The sequence below is a fragment of the Dendrobates tinctorius genome, unplaced genomic scaffold, assembly GCF_039654945.1.
Source record: "Dendrobates tinctorius isolate UK_male_01 unplaced genomic scaffold, ASM3965494v1 ptg000016l, whole genome shotgun sequence".
NCBI classification, from domain to species: domain Eukaryota; kingdom Metazoa; phylum Chordata; class Amphibia; order Anura; family Dendrobatidae; genus Dendrobates; species Dendrobates tinctorius.
In genome coordinates, this window is record NW_027361684.1 from 80,885,714 (window position 1) to 80,905,363 (window position 19,650).

General features: G+C 43.4%; 2 protein-coding genes across 9 annotated transcripts in view; both read left to right on the forward strand.

The window, feature by feature from the left end:
• WWC3 (WWC family member 3) overlaps window positions 1-2,608 on the forward strand; it is a 272,451-nt gene extending 269,843 nt beyond the window's left edge. For all 4 annotated transcript variants that reach the window (XM_073565989.1, XM_073565991.1, XM_073565992.1 and 1 more), the window contains exon 23: window positions 1,878-2,608. In XM_073565989.1, the coding sequence (XP_073422090.1) occupies window positions 1,878-1,944 (67 nt within the window). In that variant the 3' untranslated portion in view covers window positions 1,945-2,608. The remainder of the gene's footprint in view (window positions 1-1,877) is intronic.
• A 6,217-nt stretch (window positions 2,609-8,825) lies between these two features.
• Window positions 8,826-19,650, forward strand: part of CLCN4 (chloride voltage-gated channel 4) — a 103,814-nt gene continuing 92,989 nt past the window's right edge. For all 5 annotated transcript variants that reach the window (XM_073565995.1, XM_073565997.1, XM_073565996.1 and 2 more), the window contains exons 1-2: window positions 8,826-8,956; window positions 13,905-14,056. The gene's annotated coding sequence lies outside the window, so the exon portion shown is untranslated. The remainder of the gene's footprint in view (window positions 8,957-13,904; window positions 14,057-19,650) is intronic.

Sequence of the window (19,650 nt, forward strand, 5' to 3'; positions counted from 1 at the left end):
AGCGTCACTCCTGTGGTGAAATCAAAACAAAACGCTGGAGTGGTGTTTTAACAATCGCCTTGGGTTAGGACCTTTTAGGGTGTTTTCATACATTCACAGATTTCTTCTGAAGCATATGAATGGTCATAAAAAAATTGTTTTCAAATAAATTGCAATTTTATTCAATATGCTATAAAATTGTATATGTATGTGTGTGTGTATGTGTGTGTGTGTGTGTGTGTGTGTATATATATATATATATATATATATATATACAGTAAATATAATATAACAGCAAAATGCCTACCCTAATACAGATAAAAAGAACAACTTAAGGCCCCGCCTCACTAAGCGATCTCGGTAGCGAGATCGCTGCTGAGTCACAACTTTTGTGACGTAACAGCGATCTCACCAGCAAGATCGCTGTGTGTGACAGCGATCAGCGAGTGGCCCCCCTGCCGGTATCGCTGATCGCTGCAAGAAACCTCTGGACATTTCTTTGGTCGCTGGTCTCCCGCTGGCCAGCACGCATTGCTGCGTGTGACAGGTGGGAGACCAGCGATCAGGTGTAAAAAATAATAAAACAAATAAAAAATATAGTTATTCTCACCTTCCGATGTCCCGCGCAGTCTTCCGGCCTCTCTCCACGCTCCGGTCCCAGTAATCCTTTGCACGAATGACCGCGAGACTTTGTTATCCCTCGAGACCGTGACATCTCGCGGTCATTCGTGCAAAGGAACACTGGGACCGGAGCGTGGAGAGAGGCAGGATGGCTGAACGGGACGTTGGAAGGTGAGAATAACTATATTTTTTATTTTGATTCTATTTTTTACAGCGATGGCCAGCGATGCCGGGCGCTCAGCATCGCTATGCTGATCGCTGGTGAAGCTGTCTGTGTGACAGCTCACCAGCGATCACATAGCGACTTACTAGCGATCCTGACATCTTGATATCGGTGTCGGGATCGCTGGTAAGTCGCTTAGTGTGACGGGGCCTTTAGGCTAAGGACATCATTACACACACCTGGAATCAAAGATCACAATATCTAATCATGACAAAGAGGGCCTATTTTGCATATATATAGGGTGCTTTGCAGACCAACTCAATGCAAATGAAGATTAACAGGGTCGTCTTATTTCGTCTTATTTTGCTTTAATTATTGTATTGTTAGCGTTGTTACTTATGACTTGTGTTTTGAAACTGTTAAACTGTAAAGCGCTGCGGAATATGTTGGCGCTATATAAATAAAGATTATTATTATTATTATTATTATTATTATTAACACCTCCTATTGTATAGTCTCTATTGAACTTTTTTTTATTCCCCCCAATTAATGAAGGTCAAGAAGGCACTATCAACAATTAAACAGGGCCAACAATAAACTGCATGAATGAATTGCATAAATGTGCGATGTCCGAGCCGTGTTCCTCCACCCCAACGTGCGTTTCGACCACACAATTTTTTATAGCATATTGAATAAAATTGCAATTTATTTGAAAATAATTTTTTGGTTCTTGTGTTTTTTCTGTCCACCTACTCTCTGGCATCAGAGTTTGGAGTGGCAGTAATTGGTTTTATGACGTTTTATATAGCACAAGTTATTATTGGATCTGTGGTTGACTTTAGCATATGAATGGTGTAAGAAGAAACGCATTACCTCTGAAATTCTGTGATAGAAAATGCATGGAAATTCTCATACAAATTGCTGCAATAAATCTGCCACGTCTTTCAAGTAAAATTCATACAAATTTGTATCCTGATCCTCAGCAGGATTGTATCCCGATCCTACGGAGACACATTATTTATGTTGTAGAATTTTATGTAAAATATATTGTAGAACTTTGAGACACATATTTTAAGGTCTTCTTACACAAAATACTTTTGTGCATCATCAACAGGGAAAAGATCGCATTCTTCACCAGACCAAGAATAAACATACCTCCTCTTCCAGCCGACGACGTATGATGTGTTTTCAAGCTCAAGAAGCATCGACTCTTCTGTTTGTATCTCCCTGAAGTTATTAAACTAGTGAAGTTTAATACTATGTTTTCAAAGTTATTCATTATTTTGTAAAGAAAAATAAAGAAAAACAGAAGCATATATGCATATATAAATATCTATAATTATATATTTTATAATACGACTGCAGCGAGGCTTGGTTTTTCCTTGCTGTAACACTGACATCCTTGAAGGCAACCTATTTTATAGATCAACTACTCTGTTCAGATGAATTGTGTACAGTGTTGATGCTGTTTTATGTGACTTTAATAAAAGGCTGGAGATCAGAAATAAGGCAAGTTCAGGCAATTCGCTGTATTGTAATTTATTTATAGGTCATTATTTTCCTTGAGGGAAAATACCTACTTTTAAGATGTTTAGACTGAATTAATGCTTCCAAGTGTTTTGTCATACAGCCGAATTGAACGCGTGAACTCGCTTTCTTTCTGTTACCTGAAATGAAAATACTATTTGCAAACTATCACCTTTTAGTATCTTTTGTTACCTTTTTTCTAATTACATTCTTCATAAAGTATATCTTATTCTTTTACACCATGTCTGTTCTATATTGAAATATTATCACCGCAAAGTTTTTAATACTGATTAAAAATGGCATTGCATTTTTCAGAAATCTTGTTTTTATCTTTTTATTAGTAAAAATATATACACTGTATATCATACACTATATACACACAAGTATGAAGCCTTATGCTGGGCCCCATCCTAGTATATATATTCCCCATCCTGGTATATCTCCCAAATCCTTGGCCCCATCCTGGTATATATATCCCCTATCCTGATATAAATATATCACCATCCTGGTATATATATATTATCCTGGGCCCAATCCTGTTATATATATCCACTATCCTAGTATATTTGTCCCTTACCCCGGGCCCCATCCTGGTATATATATCCCACATCCTGGTATGCGTCCTCCATTCTGCCATTGTTTTTTTAATGCATAGAAAAATATAAATCATTATACTCAACTTCCCTGCTGCATGGCACGGCATCCTATAATGGAGCTAGCAGCTGACTTCAGCGTGCAAATGTCGGGAACACATGACATCACTGCCATACACCCCCAGTCTCATGCACGCTGGCGTCAGCTGCTGGCCTCTGATTGGCCAACAGTGTATATTGTCACGTATGGACCCGACGGGTCTCTGCGCTGTAATACACTTCAGCTGAATATGTGTCCGAGGTCACACATCCAGTTGAAGTTATTTTGGTGTAAGCGGGCCCCCCACCCACATGGGCCTGGTCGCTACCTCTGTGACCACGGTCGTTATGCCCCTGCTCTTGAGTATACCTCTTTATAGCAACAATCTTACATAATGTCATTTGTCTTAATCAGTAGAATGGTTTTAAGAACATGGCAAAGAGTTCAAATTGTTGAATTATTGTCCAAATTCCCCAGATTTTAATTTGATTGTACCAAGGGATGTTGCTTAGCACCAACTACTTATGAAGCTACCTGGTGGGGTGTTACTGGTATTGATTGTTTTGTACCTACCAGTAAGTCTGCGTTCACACTTTGCGTTTTTTTTCGCGTTTTTGCGGCGGTTTTTAATGCACGTTTTTGCCGCGAAAACGCAAAAAAACAGTATCCCATGCAATCCTATGGGATTCCGCAATGTTGTGCTTATTTTCCCGCGGCGGAATCACATTGCAGAAAAATATGCAGCATGCTCATTAATTTTGCAGAATCGCGGTGATTCTGCACCCATAGGATTGGATTGTTCTGCTTACTTTCCGCATATGGCTGTGCCCACCATGTCAAAAGTAAGCAGAACATTTGTGGATGGCACCCACGGTCCGGAGGAGAGGAGACTGTCCTCCGGGCTCTGGGTACCATATCCCTGTAAAAATTGGAATTAAAATAAAAAAATCGTCATATTCTCACCTTCCGATGTCCCGCGCAGCATCACCAGGCTTCAGCGATGCTGTCGGCAGGTCCCGTTCCCAGTGATGCATTGCGGCGATGACCTTTGATGACATCATCAAAGGTCTTTGCCGCAATGCATCACTGGGAATGGGACCTGCCGGCAGCATTGCAATGATCCGGAACGCTGCGCGGGACGTCGAAAGATGAGAAAAACACCATTTTTTATTTTTTTTACTTTTAACATTAGATCTTTTTACTACTGATGCTGCATAGGCAGCCTAAATAGTAAAAAGTTGGTCACACTAGTCAAACACTATGTTTGATGAGTGTGACCAACTTGTCAATCAGTTCTCCAAGCGATGCTACAGATCGGTTGGAAAACGCTAGTGTTATGCAAGCTAATTACGCTTGCAAATCGCTAGTTTTCTGTGGGAAAATCACAAGAATTTAAAATGCAGTTTTCCCACGGAATGGAATTCCGGAATTCGCACGGTAACTTCCGCGGGAATTCCGTAACTTGTGCACATAGCCTAAAAGTGCAAGGAGTGAACTGATAACAGAGTCATGAATACCCAAGGCTCGTAGCTGGCAGAGGGGTGTAGATCCCACATAAAACACATTGACACAATTTACTGAAAAAGCTAATGCTAGCTATGATAAAAAAAAGGTGTCAGAACACCCCATGCATTGCAGATCAGTCATAGTTCCTATAATTGACATGAGCTTGAGAACTGAACTATGAAGAAATGGAAGTAACTGGGTGGGTCTTGTAAAGCATAATTTACTTACATTGTGTGCAATACCTACCTGATGAACACATGGAATCAGAATGCATTATGGGGAAAAAGAAAGCTGGGGGAGGTAGTATGATGCTCTGAGCAACATTCTATTGGAAAAACTTGTATTTCAGCAATAACCAAATATTGGGTCTCATTTACAAAAACTGTCTAAAAAAACACAACACATATCAACCAGTCAGAGAGAGCCTACATTTCATTTCTTAAACTGATCTGTGAAAATGAAAGCGTCATTGTAATTGGTTAAGGACGAACAAACAAAAGAATTACAGATTTACTTAGGTTAAAAAGACACAGGTCGATCAAAAAGGCAAAAGAGGGCTCCTGTGCAAGAACGGTATCTGGGCCCTTTGCAGTCCAATAGCGCATTATAATGCACAATTCCACCTGCTTTGGAGCTTGATGTGGCCCCTTGACCACTTGGTCCCCTATGTGGTTGCACAGGTTGCACCAATTATATGTCCTCCCCTGATCAAATTCAATGACAAAGAGTTCAAAATGTTGACTTATCTTCTAAATTAACCAGATCTCAATCCGATTTTTGTCATTTTGACATTGCAATGCATATGTTCATTCTTTTTGTATTTTCTAGTGCTTTGTCATGGGGTTCTCAGTTGGAATCAATCTGAAAAAGACATTGTGCGCAACACACCCTCACCTGCCAACAATAAACAGTTTTTTACAGAACAGCAACTTGGCGGGAACTATTTACAATAGATAGCGGATGCATAACTTGACAAACAGTACTTTTAGAACGTGGAGCATCTTCACACACATTTTATGCTTTCTTTCGCTAGACTCACTTGCCTCTGCCTCAGCTAGCATCTCTTCCTTCACTACTACCCAGTGCAATACTTCAGGAGTCTCTCCAGTCCCCAGTAATGGTACCACCATACAGTAAAAGTGTCCTATACTTCAACCCGCTGTTCCGGGTCCTCCTTTCGCTTAAGCTTCCTTCACACATACTGTACATGATTTCTGTATTGGATAAACCAGTAATGGTGAAATCTGTGGTCCGTGTCTGTATGACATCTGTGAGTTTGTGTGTTGGCAGTATTACACGTATGAAATGAAATGCAGCCTAGAAATGGAAGAGTTTTATGTATTAAAGATGTTCAAAGATAGAGATAGATAGCGATAAGGAAGCTGAAAGATAGAAATATGTCAGTGTGATTTCTAATCAGTGCTTATTTTTCTGTTCTTGTGTTTTTCTTAACTAAATAATTAAATTTAAAAATTGCTTGGGAGCCCCCTGTAATTTTCATAACCAGCTGAGGGACAGCCAATGGCTCGGGGCTGATGTTAGTCTGGGAAAGGGACCAATAGCCCTAAACATTCACAGCCTATTAACAGCTCACAGCTGTTTGCTTAGCCTTTGTGGGTTAGTTTATGGGGGACCCCAGAAAAAATGACTTTGGATTCCCCTATAATTACTAACTAGCAAAGGCTAAACACACAGCTGTGGGCTGATATTAGTAACCTAGGAGGGGTCATGCATTTTTAAAAAATGTTTTTTTTAACTTATACACGATGTACAAACATGATCTCAGCGAGACCAGGCGAACTGTATGGCTTTTCCCAGGCACCGGTACATGTCACACTGATGACACACGGATGACATCCGTGTGTCATCAGTATGCATGTGTGTGGCATGCATTTCGTCCATTGTGCTAGAAAAAAACATCTGCGGGTTTTTCACACAGACACATAGTCCGTGTGAAAAACCTGACATGTGCGCACCACTATTAAACACGTACATTGGGTGTGTGTGTCCGTATTTAAAAAACAGATATGTGAAGGGGGTCTTAGGGGAACTAGTTTGCCGCAATGGCCGTTACTTAACTTACTTAACTTCGTTACTTGCTGTTGCCTTGAAACTACCGCCTGGGGTATTCTCTTCATCTCACATTCTCTGTTCCGTCCTAGCCTGTTACCTTTCTTTCTCACGAACTTGGGCCGTTCTGAAATGCGTCCTGTCTCAGGAGCCGTCTCCAGTGCATCACTGTCCTTCTGTCACTTTTCCTTACTCTACTCCAGTTCTTGCTATCTACTGCCTTGGGCTCCACTCACTTTGGGGACACCCAACTCTTGCGGCTAGGCTCAGTACTCAGACTAAAGGTCTGTTCTAGCTACAAGCTAGGACTTGTCTGACTCACTACCAGGAAGTCCTCTCTGATCTTGCGACATAGCACCTCCCTCTCTGGACTTGTCCCAACTCCTAACTCTATCTATAACTACTCGTTATCTGTTGCTGAGCAGAACACAACTTTATCACATAACAATGTAAACATTATAATGCATCACATCACAGAACATATCAACAAGGGGGAACGTGGGCACAACTTCCATCTTCTTACACTCTATTGGATTCACAGACCGGAATCAGATGGGTTGAATTATGTCCCATGACAAAGGCACACCGTGGACAGGCATCTAAAAATCCATGCCAAAGAAAGCACATCTGATTTTTCTGGTATTAACACTGTTAACATGTTAATAATAATATTAATAATCTTTATATAGCGCCAACATATTCCGCAGTGCTTTAGAGTTTATCAGTTTCAAAACACAAGCCATAAGTAACAGCATTAACAATACAATAATTAAAGCAAAATTAGACAACCCTTCTCGTGAGAGCTTACAATCTACAATGAGGTTGGGGAGATACAAAGTACAGGTGTGTATTTACCATGATGGTCCAGCCATCTTTGGGGAGTGGGCGGTAGATGGGGATAGTGAATGGGCTACACACACACACATAAAATGACTTTGATTATTGAACGTGATAGGCCGCTCTGAACAAAGGTGTTTTGAGGGAGCGCCTAAAACTATGCAAATTGTGGATAGTCCTAATTTCTTGGGGTAGAGCATTCCAGAGGATTGGCACAGCGTGGGAGAAGTCTTGGAGTCGGGAGTGGGAGGTACGTATTAGTGCAGTCGAAAGTCGTTTGCAGAGGGCAGCGGTCGGTTAGGCTGATAGACAGAAATGAGGGAGGAGATGTAGTGGGGTGCCGCGTTGTGGAGAGCTTTGTGGGTGAGAACAAGTACTTTGAATTGGATCCTATAATGAATGGGCAGCCAATGTAACGATTGGCGAAGAGCAGACGCGTTTAAGTACTGATTAGCCAGATGGATGACCCTAGCTGCTGCATTGAGTATGGACTGGAGAGGAGAAAATCGAGTAACGGGGAGGCCAATTAATAGAGCTTTGCAGTAGTCCAGGAGGCAATGGATCAGGGCGATAGTGAGGGCTTTTGTTGTTTCCATGGTGAGAAAAGGGCGGATTCTAGAGATGTTCTTTAGGTGTAAGCGGCAAGAGAGAGCAAGAGATTGTATATGGGATGTGAAGGAAAGATTGGTGTCAAACATATTACCCAGACAGCGCACCTGCTGCCGGGGTGTTATTATGGTGCCACCCACGGAGAGGGAAATGTCAGGTTTAGGGAGGTTAGTAGATGGCGGGAGCAGAAGAAGTTCAGTTTTGGAAAGGTTGAGTTTCAGATAGAGGGCGGACATGATGTTGGAGACTGCGGACAGACAGTCACTGGCGTTCTGTAGTACAGCGGGGGTAAGGTCAGGGGATGACGTGTGTAGTTGTTTGTCATCAGCATAAAGATGGTACTGAAAGCCAAATCTGCTGATTTATTTTTTTTTTGTTTAAAATTTAATATCTGTTGTTTAGGTTCCATACAGATATTGTGATGTTACAAAATAGTCAAAAACTCAGACAATGTGGAAGCTTGTTATGCATATGTGCAATATGTTAAATATTATATATGGATAATGCAATAGAAAAAAATTAATAATATAAAAATTGCAGGAATGTGATGCTTTAAGAGATTATTTTCCCTTAATGTAAAAAAATGCCTTGTTATAAATGAACTTAAGAATGGAGCATACAGTATGAATTTTAGTAAAACTATTACCATAGATATGTTAGAAACACAGTGATACCATTTTTTCTTTTTCTGTTCATGAGTTAAGTTGTTCTTGTCAGCAGACATTAATCTGCTAATCTGTATTTTATATGCAAAGCCTGACTGGTATTTTGCTCCAAGCACGGCTTTACCAATAATACCACGAGCACCTGAACAAGTGCAGTTATTGATATTCATGGGAGACTAGGACATTTTCCCTTTAAGTCAGCCCTTCTGAAAAAGGAGATTTTAGTCACATGATTGCTGCTTCCTCTGCCTGACATCATTCCCTCTGCAGCCTCAGTACCTGTAGGAAGGATGCTGTGCTCTTCTTTGGGCCCTGGGTGAACGATGATACATTGGTGGTTTTGCAGGTATGTGCAGCGACTTCTTCTTGGATGTAAAATCTTGTGTGGGGAAGGAGAGCTGATGCTTCCAATAAGAGTGCCGCATTTGTGCAAAGAGCTGACATCTCCGCATAAATTCTGCCATATGGGGCTGGGAGGCTGAAGGCCTATTCTCCAAGTGTGAGGATAAAAGCTCTTTGTTAGTGACTGCTTAGTGACATACATAATGTATGTGCCGAGAGATAGAAATGTCCGGTAAATATAAATAGACCCCTACTAATCTGGGATTAGTGTCAGCCATGGCATGACAGCTTGGTGCTCAGATAACAGAATACTAAACAGTGTTGTGTTCATTTACATGAGAAGAGATCAGTAGCACTGAGACTGTTTGCGTCATATATAAACACTCACAGGTACGTAAAGTGCTCAGCATAAATGAGTACACCCCTTTGAAAAGTAAGATTCTACATCTCACTGAACGCTAGAATAATTTCTGAAAAGTTGACAAGACTGAGTTTCATAGAAAATATATTAATCCATAATATGAAGTAGGGTTACTAATATAACTCATTACAACATTTTCAGTTTTACTCAAATTAGTTGATACAAAAATGAACATACCCCACATCAAAAACTGATATTTTGTATGATTGCCATGATTTTTAAGGACAACATCAAATCTTCTAGGCATGGAATGAACAAGTTGGTGACACATTGCAGCATCTATCTTTTTTACATTCTTCAAGAAGGACCTCTTTAGAGCCTGGATGCCGGATGGAGGGTGAAGCTCAACGTGTCTCTTCAGAGTTCCCAATAGGTGTCTGTCATGTACCCGCTTCTCAGCATGTGACTTGGGGTTGCCCCTGCAAGGGTTAATCTTTTTCCCTTCACAGTCCAGCATTCAGCCTCTGTCCTATGCTGCAATGGGAGCATAAATCACACCCTGACACAGACCACGCACCCCGCTTCATACACGCTGCCACCACTCACCGAACACACGGGCAATGAGTCCCTGTAGTACTACTACTACTGTCTGCCAATCACCAGGATCATACACTTTTAAAGCATACAAGGTTCAGACTTGTTTTAAGCTTTAATAGAAAAAGTACAGTGCTTGCAATAAAAGGATATAAACATGTGGAAATAAAATGAGACATACAAATATGCAAAACAGTTATAAAAATAAAAGGGAGAAACTTACAGAAATATCTAAACTTTGCAGTCTGGTATTCTGCTTCCTGAGGTGTGGAGGAATATGAAATGGATCACATCAGCTTGGATGCCCCCTAGCTGTGAAAAACTTTCTTTGTGTAGGACCTAATTTATAGGTTTAACCTTGAGATCAGATTTCTATACCAGCCTGTCATGTTAATATTCTAATTCCTGGTTTGTGACTGGACCATTGCTACTTTACCAATGAATACATTATTTTTCTAAAGGTTCTTGTCTTAGCTTTTCTTTCCCATAGTAAATAGAAATTGTCAGGCTGCAAATTGGTCCCATTTGGCATCTGCCTTCAAGGCAGCAGAGGTGTGAAATGTTTCCAATTCTGTGTTCCCAGGAAGGCCCCCTGGGGTCTGAGACCAGGAAAACTGCCTTTTCTCAGGAAAACATATGATATCACCTTTGTGAGACCTGCAGCCTAAGGACAGATGCTAGTTAACTGCCGCCCATTCATCACCTACAAATACATATTTCCACTACAGTTTCTGGGTTCAGACCAGGAGACACTTGGCCACTGATGACTTTCACCCTGTTGTTCTTCAGAAATGGAACAGATGTGTCTTTCGGATCATTGTCAAGTTGGAAAAGTGCACATCTATCAAAGGCACAGAGTGATGGTAGCATCTTCTCTTTCCATATAGAGCAGTACATCTGTGAATTCATGATAGCATCCATAAAATGTAGCTTGCCATCACCAGGAGTACTCGTAGAGCCCTACATAAAGACACTGCTACCACCATGTTTAACTGTAGTCACCATTGAATTAGAAAAAATAATTTAGAAAAATGCAAGGTGCCTACAGTGAAACATGATGCTGGCAGTGTCCTTATGTCTGATTGTGGGGCTGCATGAGTGCTCCTGGTGTCAGGAGCTACATTTAATTGATGGTATCATGAATTCACAGATGTGCTGCTCTATATTGAAAAATGAGATGTTACCATTAGTGATGGGCGAGCTTGCTGAGTATCGCATTGTGCTCTGCTCCTCGTAAGAAGGTCATATGAATTATCTGAGCCAAAAGAGAGAGAGATGTCCATCCTCCAGAAAAATGCTCAAGTTTGCCATGCACTTTCGAGCATCTGACATGCTTAATTCGAGCACCGAGCATTTAAGTGCTCGAACAATACTATCTACCAACACTACATGTCCTTATGCAAAAAGATATACCAGCAATAATTTTGATCAGATACCCATCTTAAATGGCAACTCAAATACAGCAATGCAAACAAGGAGAAACAATGAGTATATGGGACCTCCTAACACTTATGGGTAATTATTCTTTGTTAACTCTTACTTTTACATTTTATATTGTTTATATGGAGCGATATAGTGTCTAGCAGACATGCGATAGTCAACTGCACTGGGAAGTTCCCCCCCCCCCTCTTTTTCACTATATCTGTTGGCACATGTTTTCCACTATGGAGATATATGGAATCTACATGTAATGGTAACATTTAATCTTATGTGCCATTTTCAGCAAATTTTATCCTGTCTTGTATCCTTTGGTCATTTAAACCTATGGATTTAGTCACAATATTGGAAGATAAACCCATGTAACCATTGTGATATATATTGAATCATGAATTGTGTATAACATTTTGTTAATAAATTATATATTTTTTTATACGATTGTGGCAATATATACTCATTGTTAATACATGTCCTTAGTAGACATACATTTTTACTAAATGCATGGTGCCTACAGTGAAACATGATGGTGGCAGTGTCCTTTTGTCGGGCTGAATGAGTCCTTCTGGTGTCAGAGAGCTATATTTCATTAATGATATCATAAATTCACAGATGTACTGCTTTATATTGAAAGAGAAGATGTTTCTATCACTCTGTGCCCTTGATAGACATGCAATTTTTCTACATGATTGGTGCCTACAGTGAAACATGGTGGTGGCAGTGTCCTTATGTGGGACTGCATGAGTGTTCCTAGTGTTGGGAGCTACTTTTCATTGATGTTTTCTGCTCTATATTGAAAGAGAGGATGCTACCATCACTACATGCCGTTAGTAGGGTTAGCCAAAACTGGCATGAATACACAAAAAAGTAGCAAAATTTCTTTGCAACCTCACATCAGCCAGAAAATTATCAATAGAAATGGACAAAGCCGAACATTAAAGTTCAGTGTCCGTACTGAACACCTACTGTTTGGGCACGGACACCGAACACGGACTTCACCAGTCAGTGTTACTATTCTAGTTTGGCCCCCGAACACTGGGTGTTTGTGGCACTGTTATGTGCATGACAACGTGGCAAACACTGCTTCTGATCACAGCTCTGATGATTTTACCACCGGTCAGAGAGCCACAGTTCCCACGCTATCATTTGAGCCCACAGCTGTGATCGGAGGTATAAAGTTTACCTCCGATCACTGGTGTTGGCTGATGGGACTACCGCTCCAATCAGCCTATGCCTGCTGCCACTAATAACAGTAACAGCAGGAGCGGATGATGGGCGCTGTGAATAAATAATTTAAAAAAAAAAGGTGTCGGTTCCCCTGTATTTTTTATAACCAGCCAGGCAATACTCACATCTAGGGGCTGCAACCCTTAGCTATCAGCTTTAGCAAGTTTGGTTATCAAGAATAGAGGTTTCCCCACGCTGTTTTTTAAACTTTAAATAAATAATTTTTAAAAACGGCGTGGGGTTCACCTAATTTTTAACAACCAGCCTTGCTAAACCAGACAGCTGAGGGCTGGTATTCTCAAGCTCATAAGGGGCCATGAATATTGTCCCCGCAGCCTAAAAATTGCAGCCTGCATCTGCCCAGAAGAGGCACATCTATTAGCGGTGGCAAATGAGGTAATATTTGTGGAGTTGATGTCACTTTTGTATTGTCCAGTGATGTCACCAGACAATACAAAGGTGACATCAACCCCACAAATATGAACCCCACTTGCCACCACTACAGGGCAAGTGGGAAGAGTAGGACAAAGCACCAGAATTCATGCATCTAATAAATGTGCCTTTTCTGGGCGGCTGCGGGCTGCTATTTTTAGGCTGGGGGGGCAATATTCATGGCCCCTTACCAGCCTAAGAATACCAGCCACCAGCTGCCTGCTTTAACAAGGTTGATTGGCAAAAATGGGACCCCATGCCGTTTTTTTTTTAATTATTTATTTATTTAAAAAAACAGCGTGGGGACCCCTCTATTCTTGATAACCAATCTTGCCTCAGCTGTGAGTTTTGCCTTTCTGGTTATCAAAAATACAATAATATTTATCTACAGCGCAGATGCTGGCTGATAAATACTCCCATCAGCTGCTCCTGCTCTCACTGTTATTAGCGGCAGCAGACGATTGGATTATGGCAGCAGTAGTCACATCAGCCGACACCAGTGACCAAAGGTAAACTTTATAACTCCGATCCCAGCTGCACGCTATCATTTGACTCCGTGGGAACCGCGGCTGTCTGACTGGTGGTAATGATTTTACCACCGATCAGAAGCGGTGTTTGCAGCGCTGTCATGTACATGACAGCATGGCAAACACTGGATGTTCGGGTCCCCCATTCAAGTTGGTTCGGATACTGTTCTGGTACCCGAACCCAAACATTTTGTTTTCAAAGCTGCAGTTTCCGCCATTTATAGCAACTGGGACAAAAATACAACCAAGCCAAACATTTGCATGGTTTTGAATAGCACATTGTGACATTCTTACACCTGGGGGCTGCAGTCATTTAGCACTGCATGTGAATACAGACTGAGTACTTGTGTTTCGGAGTCTTTTATTTTTTTTGACAGCCCTGTCCACTTTGATATGGGAACACCAGCCATTGCTATGCTGCAGCTCATCAGGACCGACTTCTACATGGCGGTAACTCCTGTTTAGCCATAGAATTGCATCACCATCAAGAAGCAACAGGAAAAGTATCCCTTCAGATCAGCAAAGAAAGGTAATTTTTTTCTATTAAGATTTATAGATGTCCACCTGTCAAGGAAGATGACATAGAGCCGTAAATTCTAAGAATGTTAGAAGGAGCATAAAGAAGGGTGAGAACCAAGGATAAGTTATAAAGGTTATGGAGCTCCTAATATTCTTTATGATTGGGGTAGGTACTTCCTTTCTTATATTATAAACTTCAGCTGCTGAAGAATCTCTTTTTGAACGGTAATAAGAAAAATTCTGTTTACCATTTTTCTAAACTGCCTGCGGTGGGTAGTGCCGCATATTATTTTTCAGTAATAGGGTCACTGCACTCTAATATACACTGCTCTTTATAAGTCGGCCGCTCAGTGGTTAACACAGATAAGGGAATTGCATGCAAAAGTGATCTTTAACAGAAAGAAGAGTGTATCACCACTCATCCCCTTGTAATGATCCTAGTCTGACATCAGTGCTTTTACAAAGTTTTACGGAGATCTCCCAGTTCTCGCAGCTGTATTTTCCCCTCATGTCTAGTAGTCACAGCAGTATACATCCGCTCAGAGTAACCAGAGTACAGCACCCTTCCTCCAGTAGTCACAGCTAGAGTTGAGCGATACCAGCCGATACTTGAAAATATCGGATCGGAATGGATCGGCCGATCTTAAAAAAAAAAGTATGGGTATCGCGGATTCCGATACCGGGAACCAATGCAAGTCAATGGGGCCAAACTATCGGAATTAAAAAAAAAACCTTTCTTTCCTTGTAGGTTAATTCTACATGAAGAAAAACAACTAAGAATAATGTAGAATGTATTGTGGGAGGTGGAGGAGACTATAAGCCATAGAGGTTTAGCCCAATCAAATGGAATAGCAGGAATTAAACTTTTTTTTTAAAGACGTTAGGAGTTACAAAGATATTGACTATGTTAGCCTCATTTATATTTTGCCAGACATGTATGTCTTCTTCTTCTTTCTTCTTTCTTCTTCTTTCTTATTCTTCTTCCTTTTTTTACCTTCTTCTTCTTCTTCTTATTCCTTTTTTTACATTCTTCTTCTTCTTCTTCCTTTTTTTACATTCTTCTACTTCCTTTTTTTACATTCTTCTTCTTATTCCTTTTTTTACATTCTTCTTCTTCTTCCTTTTTTTAAATTCTTCTACTTCCTTTTTTACATTCTTCTTCTTCTTCCTTTTCTTACATTCTTCATATTCTTCTTATTCAACAATTATTATTCTACATATTCAACTTCATCTTCTTCCTATTCTTCTTCATCATATTCTTGTTTGTGTCAGGCATTCCTGTAGTTGTTATCTAGAAAAGTTAGAAGTTTACACCTTCCGTTCTGCCTGTCACAAAAGATTTACAACAGGATTTGTCCGCGTTCAGTTTGGCCTGCAGAAGCAGGCCTTTTCCAGGGGCACCACGAGGAGGAACGGACTCACCCCCATACACTGCTTAGTCTTCTTCTGCTTATAAATAAGATAATATCATTTGCTCAGAGTATTAGTCTTATGCTTAATGTTCTTCTGCTTTGTTTTTTATGCTTCTTTGTCTTCTCTCTCTTGTTGTTCTGCATCTTGGTGGTTGTCTTCCTGTTCTTTGTCCTCTTGAACCAGCTGACGGTACTGGCACCCGGAGGGGCATCAGAAGGAACAAGAGCCAATGGCACTACCGAGGACCAGCTGACGGTGCTGGAACCCGGTTACTAAGCAGGAGGTACCTGTGCTACAAAGCACTACCAAGGACCAGCAGACGTTGCCGGAACTCGGATACCGAGATGGAGGCACCTAGGCCAAAGGCTCTGACGAGAACCAGCTGACGGTGCTGGAAACCGGAGGGGTAGCATAAGCTGCAAGAGCAAATGGAAATAGCGAGGACCAGCTGACAGTGCTGGCACCCGGAGGGGCAGCAGAAGGAATAAGAGCCAATTGCACAACCGAGGACCAGCTGATGGTGCTGGAACCCGGTTACTAAGCAGGAGGTACCTGTGCTACAAAGCACTACCAAGGACCAGCAGACGTTGCCGGAACTCGGATACCGAGATGGAGGCACCTAGGCCAAAGGCTCTGACGAGAACCAGCTGACGGTGCTGGAACCCGGAGGGGTAGCATAAGCTGCAAGAGCAAATGGAAATAGCGAGGACCAGCTGACAGTGCTGGCACCCGGAGGGGCAGCAGAAGGAATAAGAGCCAATGGCACAACCGAGGACCAGCTGATGGTGCTGGAACCCGGTTACTAAGCAGGAGGTACCTGTGCTACAAAGCACTACCAAGGACCAGCAGACGTTGCCGGAACTCGGATACCGAGATGGAGGCACCTAGGCCAAAGGCTTTGCCGAGAACCAGCTGACGGTGCTGGAACCCGGATGGGTAGCATAAGCTGCAAGAGCAAATGGAAATAGCGAGGACCAGCTGACAGTGCTGGCACCCGGAGGGGCAGCAGAAGGAATAAGAGCCAATGGCACAACCGAGGACCAGCTGACGGTGCTGGAACCCGGTTACTAAGCAGGAGGTACCTGTGCTACAAAGCACTACCAAGGACCAGCAGACGTTGCCGGAACTCGTATACCGAGATGGAGGCACCTAGGCCAAAGGCTCTGACGAGAACCAGCTGACGGTGCTGGAACCCGGAGGGGCAGCTGAAGTTACCCCTGAAAAGCAAAGTTGGCATGCCGCAAGCTGGCCGCAGTTACCGAATCACACAGTCCTACAGGGGGTGCTTGTCCTACTGGCACTACGGAACAAGCCTTTCTTACCAGAACCCGCAGTCCACATAGTAAGCACCTAAACTGCTGGCACCCTAGCCTCGGCTAACCCAACCGCAACACGACATGGCAACTTGGGGTGGCAAACTGACATTGACACTTCCCGGAAACAGCAGGCAGGGCTGGAACCAAGCTGGGCAGGAGGGAGTACCCGTGCCAAAGTCAGTTATGAGCAGCAACTGGCGATGTTGGAGCCCAGGGACAAGCACTTAGCAGGCTGAGGCCTGATGTGCTGTCAATTGGGAGGCAGCAGGACAGATTGCCATCAAAACAGCAGGGGAACAGCTGACGTTACTGAACCCCACAAACACAGGAGCTAGTGTTTTACTCTGTGAAGACGGCACTTCCGAGCAACAACTGGCTGTGTTGAAGCCCAGGGACAAGCACGGAGCAGGCTGAGGCTGCATTGAAGAAATTTTAAGATCGGTTGTAGACTTCTACTAATTTTAACCAAGCTCCACTTAGGCCTGTGGCTTCACTGATATTCGTATTTCCCCTGTCCTCCAACCCCGCCAGTTACAGCTCCGAAGTGGCGTCTGCACAATCCACACTTGTTCCTGTGTTACAGGTGTTCAGTCCGGTCAGTTAATCCCCTGATGTGTGTCCGGCAATGTCGGCTGCTCTGTCCACATTCCCACTACTGGTTATGGGAATGTGGACAGAGCAGGAGACCTTGCCGGACACACATCAGGGGATAAACTGATGGGACTGAGCCACAGGAACACAGGAACAAGTGTAGATTGTGCTGACGCCACTTCAGAGATGTAGATGGCGGGGTTGGAGGCCAGGGGAAATAGTAGAGACAGTGGAGCCAGAGACCTAAGTTGGGCACGGTTAAAAATCAGTAGTGGTTTGAATGTTGATGGAGCTGGTGACTTTGCCGTCCACACAGCAGGGGATCAGCTGGCGTTACTGAACCCCACTAACACAGGAGCTAGTGTGTTTCTCTGTGCAGACGACACATCTGAGCGACAACTGGCTGTGTTGAAGCACAGGGATTATAGTTCAGGTGGTAGAAAAATGAACACACCAGCAGACCTGGATACAGTTGCCAACCACTAATTTAGTCTGTAAGAGGAATGGCAAAGTCTTTGGAGATCCAGGCCTTGTTCATTTTCAGAAAAGTCAGCCGGTCAACATTATCGGAAGATAGTCGCGTGCGAAGGTCTGTTAGTACACCACCTGCGGCACTAAAGACACGTTCCGATAATACACTGGCAGCAGGGCAAGCCAGCACCTCCAATGCATACTGGCTAAGCTCTGGCCATGTATCCAGCTTAGAGACCCAAAACTTGAAGGGGGAAGAGCCATCTGGGAGTACAGTGACAGGGCAAGACATGTAGTCTGACACCATCTGACGGAAGCGTTGCCTCCTGCTGACTCGAGGCGTCGCTGATGGTGTAGACAATTGTGGTGGACACACAAAACTTTGCCACATTTGGGCCATAGTGGTCTTGCCTTGTGCTGCGGCGCTGCCTCTGCTCCCTCTTTGTGCAGAGTTTCCTCCACTGCCTCGACGCACAGAGCTGCTTTGTAAAGCACTAGCAACAATGCTGTCGGGTGGAATGGAAAACATTATGGACTGCACCAGTGACTCTTCGTACTCCCGCAGTTTACGCTCCCGGTTCAACGTTGGTATGAGCCTTTGTACGCTGTCCCGGTAGCGAGGATCTAGGAGGGTGTACACCCAATAATCAGCCGAGACGAGAATGTGGGCGATGCGGCGGTCGTTTCTCAGGCACTGCAGCATGAAATCAACCATGTGCTGCAGACTCCCAACTGTCAAAGAACCGCTGTCCCCTGTTTGAGGCGTGACCTCGGCCTGCTCTGCATCACCCCACCCTCGCTGTACATACTGAGTAGAGGTTTATGTACCTCCCTCCTCTGGAGAGATGTCTTCCTCCTCCATCGACTCCTCCTCATCCTCCTCACAAAGTGTCCCCTGCCTAGGCCTTTGTGAGGAAACACGTAGCGCAGACTGTCCAGAAGCAGAATGCATTTGGGACTCCTCATCCTCCACCTCTTCCGAAACCTCATCCCTTAGTGCTTGCAGTGTTTGTTGAAGCAGGCAGATAAGGGGGACAGTCATGCTGACTAGTGCATCATCTGCACTCACCATCCGCGTGGATTCATCGAAGGCATGCAAAACGAGGCAGATGTCCTTCATAGAGGCCCACTCAATGGTGCTGGAGTGTGAACGGCGCACAGTGCGACTTGTTTGCGCCTGATGCAGCTGGTACTCCATGACTGCTGCCTGCTGCTCACACAACCGCTCCAACATATGTAACGTTGAATTCCACCGGGTGGGTAGGTCACATATGATGCGATGTTCCGGAAGGCCAAATCGTCGCTGCAGAGCAGCGAGGCGCGATCTTGCCGTGCTGGAACGCCGCAAGTGAGCGCACTCTATGCGGACCTTGTGCAACAGTGCATCAAGATCCGGATAGTCCCTCAGAAAGCTCTGCACGACCAAGTTAAGCACATGTGCCAGACATGGGATGTGTGTGAGGTTGCCTAGGCCAAGAGCTGCCACCAGATTTCAGCCATTGTCACACACTACCAAGCCCGGCTGGAGATTCGCTGGCCCAAACCACACATCGCTCTCCTGCTTGATAGCATTCCAGAGCTCCTGCGCTGTGTGGCTTCGATTCCCCAAAGAAATTAATTTGAGTACAGCCTGTTGACGTTTGGCCACGGCTGTGCTCATATCGGTCGTAACAGGCTCCTGCTCTACTGTTTCTGAGGAACTTGAGTAGGAGGAGGAGTCTATGTGTACAGACTGGAGTCCTGCAATCCGTGGCGTTGGAAGAACACGTACAGCGCCACTCTCCAGATCTGTACCCGGCTCCACAACATTGAC